The sequence below is a fragment of the Elaeis guineensis genome, chromosome 10 (assembly GCF_000442705.2).
Source record: "Elaeis guineensis isolate ETL-2024a chromosome 10, EG11, whole genome shotgun sequence".
In the NCBI taxonomy this organism is placed as follows: Eukaryota; Viridiplantae; Streptophyta; class Magnoliopsida; order Arecales; family Arecaceae; genus Elaeis; species Elaeis guineensis.
This window is the reverse complement of record NC_026002.2, coordinates 15,878,182-15,890,520: the sequence shown is the minus strand read 5'-3', so window position 1 is coordinate 15,890,520 and position 12,339 is coordinate 15,878,182. Positions and strand designations below refer to the sequence as shown.

The following is a 12,339-nucleotide window of genomic DNA, read 5'->3' as shown; positions in this document are numbered from 1 at the left end:
GCAGCTTCTTTAACCTTATAATGGATTTAATTAGATGCTAAGCTCACATCAATAAGATGTTCTATAAATTGATCAAGTAATTAGATGAAAAAAGATCAGTAAATTAACACTAGTTAATAGATTAATCAACTCAAACTCAAACTAACCTAGCCTGTTTATTAAATGGGCTAAACACGTCAAATTATCCTACCATCTGAAGAAATAAGTCAGTTGGGGTTCAAATTACGAATCTTAAACCGGGCCCATTGGGTCCTTGGGTGGTATAATATCCATTTCCAAGTCTCGGGGACATCCAACCAACCCCAAAATCCAGGCGTCGCCCGGCGAGACCGATCATTCCATCCATCGAATTCATCAAAAATCTCCCGCTCTTTCGTCCAAATTCCCGCCGCTTCTTTTCCTCGACGACGGGCTATAAAAGCTCAAGAATAATAGCGAGTGAAAGCCGGAAGAGGAGGAGACGATGCTTGGGACGCGGCGGCGTTCTCCTCTCCGTCACGTGGAGTCGGAACGATCCCCCTCCAAACTCCCCAAAGACGATGCCCTCTCCATCTACGGTAACCAATCTCTCGCTCTATCTTTCTACCTATCAATCTATCTATTGCTTTTTTTTTTTTTCTTGATGATGGTGGAGATAGATTTTTGCTTTGGTCATCAAATTGTCTTGTTTCCTTCCAATTGTCCTCATCGCTAATGTGAACCCTCTAGCTTCTTATCAAGTTGCATTTATTTTGTTCGTTGGAAATTATATACCTGGATTTCTATTGGGCACGATTTCCTCTTAAATCTCCCCGTGCACTCCTCTTGTTTGTACTTTTGTATGAACCAAATGGGGTGTTTTATTTAAAAGCCGGGGTCTTTATATAGAGACTGTAGAGCAAATGATTTGAACTAATTACGGGCTCCAGAATCTTGCAATCAACTCGAGTGCAATGTAAATTAATTATAATTTCTAGAATGCCGGAATTAGTTTGGACGATCGGAAAGATTGTGGGATCTGGAATTCATATTTAGCTTCGAATCCCGCAATTAGCTAATAGTTCATATTGTAAAATTGCTGGCAAGCAGACATTCCACAATTAAAAGAGAGAATGTGGAAGCTTTGTCATATTCTATAGCTTGCTGCTACTTATAGGATGGAGGATGTTCCTCTTTGGGTGCAGTTTGCTTCTTGGCTGTTTACATCTTTTTTTATATTTATAGATAGAAAGGCAATCTGCTTGAAGCCTGATTGATTGTTCCTGTTTCAATCGTCATTGGATTGAAATGCTTCTGGAATTTTCAATGTACAGACAAGTCCTGTAGAAACTATAATTATTCAGTCCACACTTGCATTCTTCCAATATATTGCTTTAAAGAAGTATGCAACCATATGGTAGCTTTTGCTGGCTTTTTTTAGTGCTATTTCTGATCAACTTGGTTTTGGATTTGTCTTCTCTGTTTGTAGAGGCTACACTTCAAAAGCTAAGACATGGTTCTCGCCTTGCTTTTGCGTCATCGGTCGAGGGCAAGAAGTGTGAGATGACATCTAATGCTGGAAACGCTTGTTCGAATGGCGGCGACAATCCATCCACTGTCAATCCAAAACGAGTAGAAGCAAGCAATGATGGACATTGAACTGCTGTTATTGGTCTGCATGAGCTCATGTTGTCTGTTCATTAGATTGGTAATAAAAGACTTTTTTTTTTTTATTTGTAACATAGGCGGTGGCCTGTTGCTTTGTTATTTACCTGCACTTACAAATGGCCAGTATAATGTTGTAGTCTGTTGTCATTCTCCTTAGCCACTTGCTGGATTCAGATTTCAAAGACAGTGATATTTGTAACATTTTTAGGAGTAGACTTGAGTTTACAAAACGACAAGAATCAAGATCGTGTTTGATTTAATATGGAGCACAAATTGACTGAGAACAAAACTGGATCTGGGACTGCCTTCATCTTTATTTTTGTGGGCTGTCTAGCTTATATAAATTTGTGCTTATATTGATGTTTAAGGGACTAAAAATTAAGCTCCTCTTGGCAAGCCAAAAGCAAGTTCTTACCCAATAATTAAATCAAGTTTTGGAGGGGTCTAACAACCCCTGAAATTCTCATGCATCTTTACTCTCACTACACAGTTCATTATCCTCTTGTACTTCCGACTTCATCTTGGTTTGGGTAACAAGGTTGACCACAGAAAACATCAAGCTACCATTGCACATAAAACAACCCCATAAATCCTTAGGCATTATTACGCTGGCCTAATCTTGATGCTGAACAATGAGTAAATCACAGATTATCACTAAACATAATGGTTTACAACATTGTTCAGTCTAATATGAAAGAGCTTAGAATACTGTTCACTCTAATATAAAAAGGTTAGTGCATTAAGAACTTTTTGTTGGATTGTTTCATTTATCAAATTCCTTGTCATGGTTCTCTCCTTATAGTTTCAGAACCGAAATGTTACCATTCTATGTTTTTGGTATCTCTGGTGATGCTAGACTGTGCTATTAATATGTCTTATGTAAATCAAAACCAAACAAGATTTAATTTCATTAGTAAATTCTGTTTTGACTTCGATTTACAGAAAATTCATAATGTTAATTACATGAGAAGCATGGTGTGGAAATGTCACTGTCCTGGTTCAAACCAAGATTTCTCGCTGATACAAGAGTGCTAACAAGCAGATCAAAGTGCTGTTGGGTTTAGATTCTATCATCATTAAAAGGATATATTTTTTGTTCTACTTGAAGTGTAACCTACTTCAATAAGAAAGGGTCCATTGCAAATCACAAAACCACATCCAAACCGAACCAAAATGAACTATTTGTCCATGGCCGGACCAGACCTGACATACTTTACATATATGTAGGGAGGTTCTCCATTCCATTTTTTCAACCCAACTTAATTCATCCTGAACTGAATTTAAATTAACTTGACTAGTCCAGTAAATAAAGTGCTAAACCTAAACAAACAGTTAAATATCTTGGTTGCTCCTAAACTAGTTCAATCCAAATCAAATTTCAGAGGTGATATGTTTCCATGAATAACAACTTCACTACTTACGAGAATTTGACCACTTGAACCATGCATAGGCTGAAAATGTGCGCATGAATGCCTTCCTCTCGTTAAGGGCTAAAAATGAATCACTTGTTTTGGTTTTTTTACCCCATACTGTAGTGCAAATATCAAAAGATATGGAAGATCTCCCTCACTTTCATCTTATATGGCTTTCCATAGAATTTTATACATCCACCAATAAGAATTTGGAATTCCGTTCACTCATTTCAAATTGAGCATCCATTTCCCTGCTTTTCCCATGTTATTCTGATCATTTTCTTGTTTAGAAATTGGTAGTGATTTGATCCCCACTTGTCATACTGTATTCTTTGGTGCTCTGTTTTACCGGTTTGTACAAGTGCTGCAATCATGGACGTTTCCAGCCCTGCTGCTTCACCAGTCTCCTAATGGTTGGCCCTCAGCCACTCCTTGGCTCCCTTCTGTTGTTCCTGCTTTCTTTATCTCATCTCTTGGCCTCCATGGCCTTCTCCGGTCCCTCAATATTGACTTAAAATTGTACCTGGCCACTCTATATCTCACCCGACGTGTTGTTGAGACTTGTTTTTGATGGCCACTGCAGTGCTATTAACTCATGTCAATTTAACAGCGTCTCAATTAGTAGCAGCAGCCTGTCAAAACGCAAAGGGAATTCTTGCCTTACTCTTGTTCACACTACCTTCTGTTGCTTTAAAACATAGCTAGTAATGCCTTCCAGAGATCAAGAAAGTTACTGAGCTATGAAAGCCTGAACCTAACCAACATCAAATCTCAAAATGAATTCTCTGGCATGCATGAAACTGCTTCAAATTATCCGGCGCACCATAAGTAAAACTTTCCACCGCTCAAGGAAAGTTACTGAGCTATTGAGCTATGAAAGACTGAACCTAACCAACAAATTTTTTGAGATAAATGCTCTGGCATGGATGCAACTGCTTCAAATTATCTGCATTGGCTTACGTGGCTTCAATTTATCTGTGATGCATAGTACAAAATGTAAACCACATCACTGTTCCTGGCAACACAAAGCAAGGCAGAGTGCCTTCAGCATCCTTCCTCTATTTCGCCATCTACTATGACAATAAAACAGTTTAGACATGCTGAAATTCTAAAGGCATTGGAATTAAAACTGCTGAGGTGTTTCAAATTAAGTACTCGTCATGATAGAACTTGATCTACCTCAAAAGCCTTAATTAGAGTTCATGGATCAGAATGGCAAAGACATGGTGATGCAGAGAAAGTTCAAAGTGAAAGGCCGATGAATGTTAAAACTTCAAAAATAATTCAAGCATATATCAGTGCCTTCACAGCGTGAAGATGAGGCCAAGCTGCCTCAAAGGAGGAATTCATAGTTTCCGTTGCCTCAACTCTTGCTCGAGGTAATGCAATGATAAGGCTAATACAGAAGCAGCATGGAATTGAAAGACTTATTATCTCATGCCCTCATTGAGGTCATTATAGCCTCCTTCATACAAGCCGCAGAATGGAATTGCATGAAACCATGCCGTAAAGAATAAACTGACCTTAAAGAATGATCCTAAAGAATGGAGCTAATCAGCCCCACAAATTGCTTCTTGAAGCAATAGATAGAACATTACTCTCTAAGCCAACGTGCTTGAACGGGTACCCATGAACAAAGTTCACCTTCATTGAACCATAGGGCTGTAAAAAAGGAACGAAATCAAGGTTAGAGGCTTGACAATGAAAGAAATCTCACAGATAATGACCAACTGCAGCGAATAACTCAATAGCATACCATTAGGATGAATGTCAACTAAATTTCCTAATTCAATTCAGTCACTAGTTCACTTACTGCAGCTATAGGTATTCTATTTTAGAAATTTACCACAGCCATGTCAACTATAGCCCACTGTTTGTGTTTCCAATTTATTGGTGAAACTTTTTGGAGGTCCATGCAAAACATCCAGAAACCAAGAAAAAAATTTTGAAAGAGGAAAATCAGACAGACATTGGAGGAGGGAAAGGACAGGGAAACCAAAAGGCTAACTACAAAAATACAATTGCTCACCATATTATTCCAAGTAATAACCAACTCAAAATCGGGCATAGCAAGATATAGCACATGCACCTGATTATCCTCCCTAATTTGGAGATAACTTGCATTTGACTTTGAAATTAAGCAACTTGATTAAATCTTTGCATATCAAAGATTAGCTAATAGTGAGTACCACAAAGTCATTTTAGTCAGACTTCATTGACCATGGACCAACCTTTGTATCTTTAAGCATGTTATACATCCCACCAGATGTTTTTTCTTTCTTTTATTATGTGAATACAACATATCCTTCCTTGAAATCATTTAAAGATGACATGCATCATCCAATTTCTTTTTGCTCTGTGGCTTTTCGACAAACATCATGAACTCTACTTATGGTCATGGAAAAATGGTGGTGGACAAATTCCTTGATTACTTTTCCTGGGTTAGCTAGATTGACTGTTGGTATAAGGTGAAAATAGTCCAGTGGTACATGCTCATAGACAGTCTAAAATGAACAGTTCCTTGCCAAATGGTATAAGTGTTTATTTAAATATCAATGTAACAGACTACAATAAGAGCCCTTTTTTGGAAGCGTTGGCCCTTTCACGGTTATATTCATTATCTATTTCATCTATGAACTCAAGAAAGCAAAAGAAAATAATTGAAAATTAATATTATATATAGCCCTTATACTTGAGTAAATAAAGAAATGACTAAACAACAAAATAATATTCCAAAGAAGTGCGTGTAGGCAGGTTCAGCCAATTTTGGCTGAAACAAGCTAAAACCCCTGAATCTGGACCGGAACCAATCAGTTTTGACCGAAACACGCTGAAACTAGCCGAAAAAGACAAAACTGATTGAAACCCAAAACTGGGATTTAGTTTTGATTTGATCTCTGTTGATATCGACCCATTTTGGCCAGAACTTAAAACCTTGAAGCAGAAGCAAAAATTGAAGACTGTCACAGAAAACCTCCAGATGTGGTTGATGGTTGAGCAGATGATGACTTTAGTGACAGGTAACAAAAGATGGAATATCTCAACTTACCGCATGAATATGCGTGCGTGCGTGCGTGCGATTGGAAACAAAAACTCAAGCTCAATATGTGATTAAAGAATAATCTATCTGGAGTTTAACAGACAAGGACTCTAGCTAATAATTCATGTTTGCTATTTACGTTCATTGAAAGGAATCAACCAAACCTCGCATTTACTTCTCTAAGAATATAGAACGAAGTAATCACCAGCACCTTAAAAATAGAATGAGAAAACTAAACAAGAACAAATGAGTACTAATGGGGCTTGCTTTCAACACTAAGATATTGGCAATCTTATGATTATGCCTACCAAAGGTGTTGTATGGCTTACCAATTTCACGCTTGCCATTCTCAGGGCTATCACTTCCATGAACAACATTCCTGCAAAAGGTCACTGTAAAGCCCTTTGCTTGGAAAACGAGATGATAAAGAAATACTTTGGTGCATTAGAGAATAATTTTATTGGAAAAGGGCTTAGGAACACAACCTTCCGGTTTGAACTGCCAAATCACCTCGTATGGTGCCTGGTTCAGCTTGAAGAGGATTTGTTGATCCTATAAGCTTACGAGCTGATGCAACAACACCAACACCCTCCCAAGCCTTTCATTATTCAAAGGAACATGAAAACAAAGAGTGAAGGAAAAGGTGAACATATTAATATGATTTGCATTATCTATGCATCATGCATATATATATATATATATATATATATATATATATAGAGAGAGAGAGAGAGAGAGAGAGATACATACATATACATATGTATGTCTATACCATATTTATATGTATGTAGAGGTAAATGCCAAGAAATATACCATACAAACAACAGGGCCAGAAGTGATGTAATCTATCAGCTTGGGAAAGAAAGACTTGTCCTTCAGATCCTTGTAATGCTCCTGTCCATGAAAAGACCATCAGAAAATAACTAGTCTACTGTACTTCAGTTCCTTTTCATAAGGAACAGATATGCAAGTGACTACATGCACAAAGATAAGCAGATATACAAAATAATGCCATCTCCTCATAACAATACCTGAAACTTGCAAAGAAAGACTTCTAAACATCAAAATCAACCCATAAAACCTCCAAATACTAAAACTATTAAATTCCTCTACTATATTTGCACCTTTACTTTTATCCTTGGCCTTCAACCTGAACTTTTCCTTCATCCTTGGGCCTTCAACATGAACCCCCCTCCCCCACCACACCCATATCGCTTAGGTTTACAAGGTTAATTTGCTAGAAAAGCAATAGAATTGAAGGCACTACTCATCAAACTTAACTAATTCTCAATTACAGCAACAACAATCACCCTACTTCGTCCCAAACTAATGTCATGAAAATCCTGTTTGCATTTAATTCCTGCTAAAAGTGAATTTTATGTTGTAGACTGAGAACTGTCAGACAAGTACACAATCCTAGAGAAAAAAATGTGTTACTATATTTTTGTTAACAAAATAAATTGGAGAAATGATGCAACTCTTGAATATGATCAGCAAGGATAGTCTGATTCTATGATAATCTATTCTTCAATTGGGGGAAAACACGGAGAAAAGGAGAAAAAAGAAAATATTGTTCCTAATTTCATTTGAAACCTTCAAAACTGATTTCTCAATATACAAATACATCTTAGCAAATGGAAGAAACAAATGCTTCTAAATAAGGAGAAATAGAACAGAAGCGACTCATTTTATCGTAGGGAATCTACATTATCTATATTAATGCATCTAACTTTTAAAAATCATTCTGTCCATTCCTACACTTCTATCTTTAGTTAGGTCAACAAAATTCACAGGCCCATTACTCTGGACCATCCTCTTTGCTAAGAATTGGCTTCTCGAGTGTGAAATTCCTTCAAGCAACAAATGATTCATCCAAATGAATAAGAAAAGTGGCAGACTACTCTCTCTCTCCACAAAAGATGATCACAAGATGATGCGAGATTCACACCACAGAAACAACACAAGTGTCTTAAACATCACTTTTTTATAATGCCACATTAATATTTAGTCAAACAGCTCCACCAGAACAGTTTAAAGAATAACCTTTTTTTTTTTTTTTCATATTCTTTCATGTAAATGTAATTTTCCACACGAACACATAATAATTCTTTTATTCATATAGCAAGGATTTTTTTTTTTAATTATTATAAACCAGTGAAGACAGCAGCAGTTTGGGAAGCAAACCTCAGCTAACTCCTTGGGGCACTGGAAAAGCTTTAAGCCTTTCAGCAAAAATCCCTTCTTCTCGAACCGAGAAATAATCTCTCCAACCTACATCCATCCAACCAAATATTCACATAAAAGCAGAAATTAACTAAAATCAGGCAAAACAAAAACTTCCATTAAAAACTCGACAAGAAGAGTCATACCAGGCCACGTTGAACACCGTCGGGTTTTACCATGATATAAGTCTCCTCGACCTCCTTCTGCACCCAAAAAAAAAAAAAAAAAAATCGAAGAAAACGTCAAAGCTGTGAGAAAAAGCAAAACATGCGTTGCTCCTAGGTGGATTTTCACAATTTAATATAAAAAACAACAACAAAATTTGAATTTTACTCCTTCCTAGATCGATTTCTTTCCATTTTTCACCGAATCCAAGGCGTAGAAAGGAAAGGATGGACACACCATGGCGGCGACGAGGTGGGGAAGAAAGATGCCAGTTACGGTCCTCCCGTCGCCCGCTTTGGCGCGGGCGGGGCCGGAAGAGAGGGAGAGGAACGGCGACGGCGGGAGCGCAGCGAGGTGGCGGTGGGAGAGGAAGCAGAGGGTTTGCGCGCCGCCGGGGAACGAAGAGACTCCGTGGCTCCGAGATTGAAGGGTTTTGGATGATAGAGCGCAGGGGCTCCTCCCGAGAACAGCAAGAGTATCCATTCTCTCTTCCCCTCTCCCACTCTCTGCGTGATGATGGGTGACTGATTGAAAGAAACCTGACCGTCCAATTGTTGGACCATTGCTTCATTTTATCAATTGTTCAACATTGGAGTTCATTCGAACGAAATTGATGAATTTTCCAATTATGGTGGGGATGATGATGGGGTGTGAGAGAGTTATATGGTTGAGTTTGAATTAGGGTGGCACTGAGGATGTGAAATGCAAAAGTAATTCCAATTTGACTTCCTAGTTGTTCACTATAATCTCCCAAGTTTTTCTTAAAAGGAACTATAACTATAATATTTCTAGCCGATGGAGGGATTTGTTGGATGATGGATTGGTATGATATCATGATCAAGTTACTTGATACCTAAAAACACCATCATGAATTACATGTCCTATGGAAAAATAGTTTGTAAATTATTACACGAGCAAGCATCTTTATATTGCTTTCAAATATTATCCCTTTCCAACCACTGAAATGCAGGACCTTTTTGTTTCTAGAAATTTTTAATAATATATACCATGACCAACAAAAGAATTTTTCAGGATATAATTAGAGATGAAAATAATTAGAGATGAAAATAAGCTCGAGCTAGGCCAACTTCCGTTGGGTTACATCCTAGATCTGAAAAGTTTAAACTAGATTTGAGCTTAAATATAGAGCTTATTTATCTGTATGGCCGGGCTTGAGTATATTATTAGTTTGATCGAAGCTCGAGTGCGAACGGAGCTTGAAACATAGCCAAAATTCAAACCCAAACCTATTTATTTTTATATATTGTTATCTATCAAGAATGATGAGGAAGCAAAGGACAAATTAGAATGGCTTTAACTAAAAATGATATATCATGTATCATCTTCTTATGTTATAAAAGAGGACACAATTTTTAGCTAGCCTATTTACTTATAAAGCAACATTATGAAATATTAAATTTTAATCAGATTTGGGCTAGACCTATTTTAGACCCAAATGACTAATTCAAACTAGCCCAGTTAGGTTTGAGCCAAAACTTTTTAAAATAAAACTTTTAGCCCAAAGGTTAAAAATAATTTTGGATCGGATTCAAATCGGGGCATAATGCCTACTTATAGTCCTAAATATAATCCCTAACTAGCTTATAAATCTGTGCCATACACAGGGTGCAATTTGTTAAAAAAATATTTTATTTTATTAATTTATTAATATCTATTTTATATATATTTAAAAATAATTAAAATTTTAATTTTAAAGTTAAAATGAAAAATTGGTACTAAAAAAAAGAATCGGAAATAAGAATGCTTCCATTCCCAAGGCCCTCGTGATGCAATTAACATCTTAACACCAATTAATGTAATATTAAATAATGAAATCTTGAGATTGAAAAGAGTCAAGAACGGCACTAACTATCTTTGGAAATTTTTCTAAATAAAACAATAGAAATAAGTTAGATCAAAAACCCTAAAAACTATTCAGATCGAAGAATTATAGTAGTGGAAACCTGATCAGATGTGGCAGCGAGTTCATGGATGCTCTACAATAACTAAGCATACGATACCGGTTGCTCGAGGTCAAGATTAGTAAAGGGTTAAAGCGACACTTGTAAAAGAAATAGGAAAATGAATATATCAATATAAGGAACCCAATTCTTCCATAAAAGATCAACGAAAGAAATAAATTGCTAACAAGATCAAAAAAGGAGGATGAGGGAAATTAGGGGGGGGAATGAAGCGACCTTCTTCTTCTATTTTTGTGGATAGCTTGATCTTAGTGGGGTTGAAAGCCTTGATCGTGGAGATGGTGTCGCTCTGGATCAGCATCAAGATGGTCCTTTTTAACTTCTTTTCTGTGATCATCAGCTTGCCGAGCGTGGAGGGAGCTACTGTAGAGAAACTGGCGGTCGCCACTGAAGGATCAAAGGTGATGAAGTCCATATGCATCATCCCCACTGACTTCTGTCCAGACGTCATGGTTAGAGGCGCCAGAGGGAGAGCTAGAGTTTTAAAATCCTTCTTCCGAACAGTGTCCGCTCACACCGTCACAACCCACACAAAAACCTATATGTCCGAGAAAAATTCCAATCGGAACCTAAGAAATTCTTTCGATCTCCGTGGGTGTGCGATTTTTCTTTCATGTGAGAGTTACAACATGGCAGCATACAAGAGTTGCATTGTACGGCCTCCGTTTTAAACTTTTAGTATATATAATAGATATACATTTTATACGCATTCATGCCTTGTTTATAGTAATTTCTATAGATTCTTATAAGGGATTGAAAATAAATTTTGTGGTTGACTAGTCATCATCTTCAAATTGTAGGCAAATGACACAACTAGCTTTTCTTTATTTTTATGATGTTTATTTCACAAAATCTAGAAAAAATATTACATCGTTATGTATTCCTTATATGAACCTTCCATAAGATCCCAAGGTGTATAGATGCATCTCACCTTTATCTTTTGGAAGGAAATTATTTCACTAAATTTTGAGAATCCTCTATGATTAATTATTTGCCTTTCATAAATCATCTAGAAAAATCTTAAGTTGTATACATGCATGCACCTTCATCTATCTTCTTGTGCTCTTTTTGCCTATAAATTTCCTTTCCCGTCTCTCTTCTAAACCACCAGAGCCCCTCCTCTCTGTCTCTATTGATTATTCTGTGAAGTTTTTTGGTGGGTAATTTGGGATCGGACTCTGAGCCTTATGCTCAAAGATATGGCTTAATTAAAAGACCATGTCTTATAAAAAAGGCTCAAGGCTCAGATCTAATACCAAGCTACCCGCTCAAAAAATAAAAAGAAGAACAAAAAAGATAGCTACCAATGCATTGCAATAAGGTAAATCTCTACCACTCCTATCGCAATTCTACCCTAGTGTAAATCTCTTGCATTTGGACTAGAATTTCCTCTACGTAAATTTTCTTTTATCATTTCTATTTCAAAGCATAGATTTTCTTAGTTTTAATTCTTGAAAAGACTTTATATCAAAAAGATTATCACTTAATTATTTACTTTTCTAATGATTGAAGAGAACCAGTAGATCGTCTTCATGTTTTATAATCCAGAAAGCTTCTTGCCAATTTTATATTCATTATTATAATATTTATCTTGTTGTTCTTTTAACATTATATGCAATTGTCAAGTCATGCTACATATGTCACCATGGGATTGAAGGGAGTATTTGAAACTTGCTCATTTCAAGCTCACCATATTGATCAAGCAGTGTCATAGATATTAGTGCTTGAAGCTGTTGGCCTTAGTCTGATACAACTCTTGGATGGAATCCTGTAACAAGTTGTTGGCCATCAGATCCTAGGTTTTAGGTAAAATCGGATTGAATAGAATATATTCATTTAGATCTATTTTTGTATTTGAGTTTATTTGAATATGGATATAAAATTGAGCATC

The 12,339-nt window shown here is 36.7% G+C and overlaps 1 protein-coding gene and 1 long non-coding RNA gene across 11 annotated transcripts; one reads left to right on the top strand and one right to left on the bottom strand.

The window, feature by feature from the left end:
* Window positions 1-1,886, top strand: LOC140851916 (uncharacterized). Its single transcript, XR_012134674.1, has 2 exons — window positions 1-557; window positions 1,448-1,886. It is a non-coding gene; the product is annotated as an uncharacterized lncRNA (long non-coding RNA).
* An 897-nt stretch (window positions 1,887-2,783) lies between these two features.
* LOC105053002 (nucleoside diphosphate kinase 2, chloroplastic) lies at window positions 2,784-9,036 on the bottom strand. 10 transcript variants are annotated; one of them, XR_012134910.1, is made up of 8 exons: window positions 8,704-9,028; window positions 8,448-8,504; window positions 8,263-8,349; window positions 6,892-6,972; window positions 6,564-6,676; window positions 6,408-6,457; window positions 4,562-4,700; window positions 2,784-4,111 (listed from the first exon to the last, which is right to left on the bottom strand). XR_012134910.1 is itself a non-coding variant. In XM_073244634.1 (8 exons), the coding sequence occupies exons 1-7, from the start codon at window positions 8,947-8,949 to the stop codon at window positions 4,593-4,595; spliced, it is 717 nt and encodes a 238-aa protein (XP_073100735.1). In that variant the 5' UTR covers window positions 8,950-9,036; the 3' UTR covers window positions 2,784-4,111; window positions 4,562-4,592. The 10 variants fall into 10 exon arrangements, 6 of the variants coding, with proteins under 6 accessions (XP_073100735.1, XP_073100734.1, XP_073100736.1 ...); XR_012134909.1 differs by having other exon boundaries at window positions 2,784-4,108; XR_012134908.1 differs by having other exon boundaries at window positions 2,784-4,053.
* Between the last annotated feature and the right edge of the window lie 3,303 nt (window positions 9,037-12,339).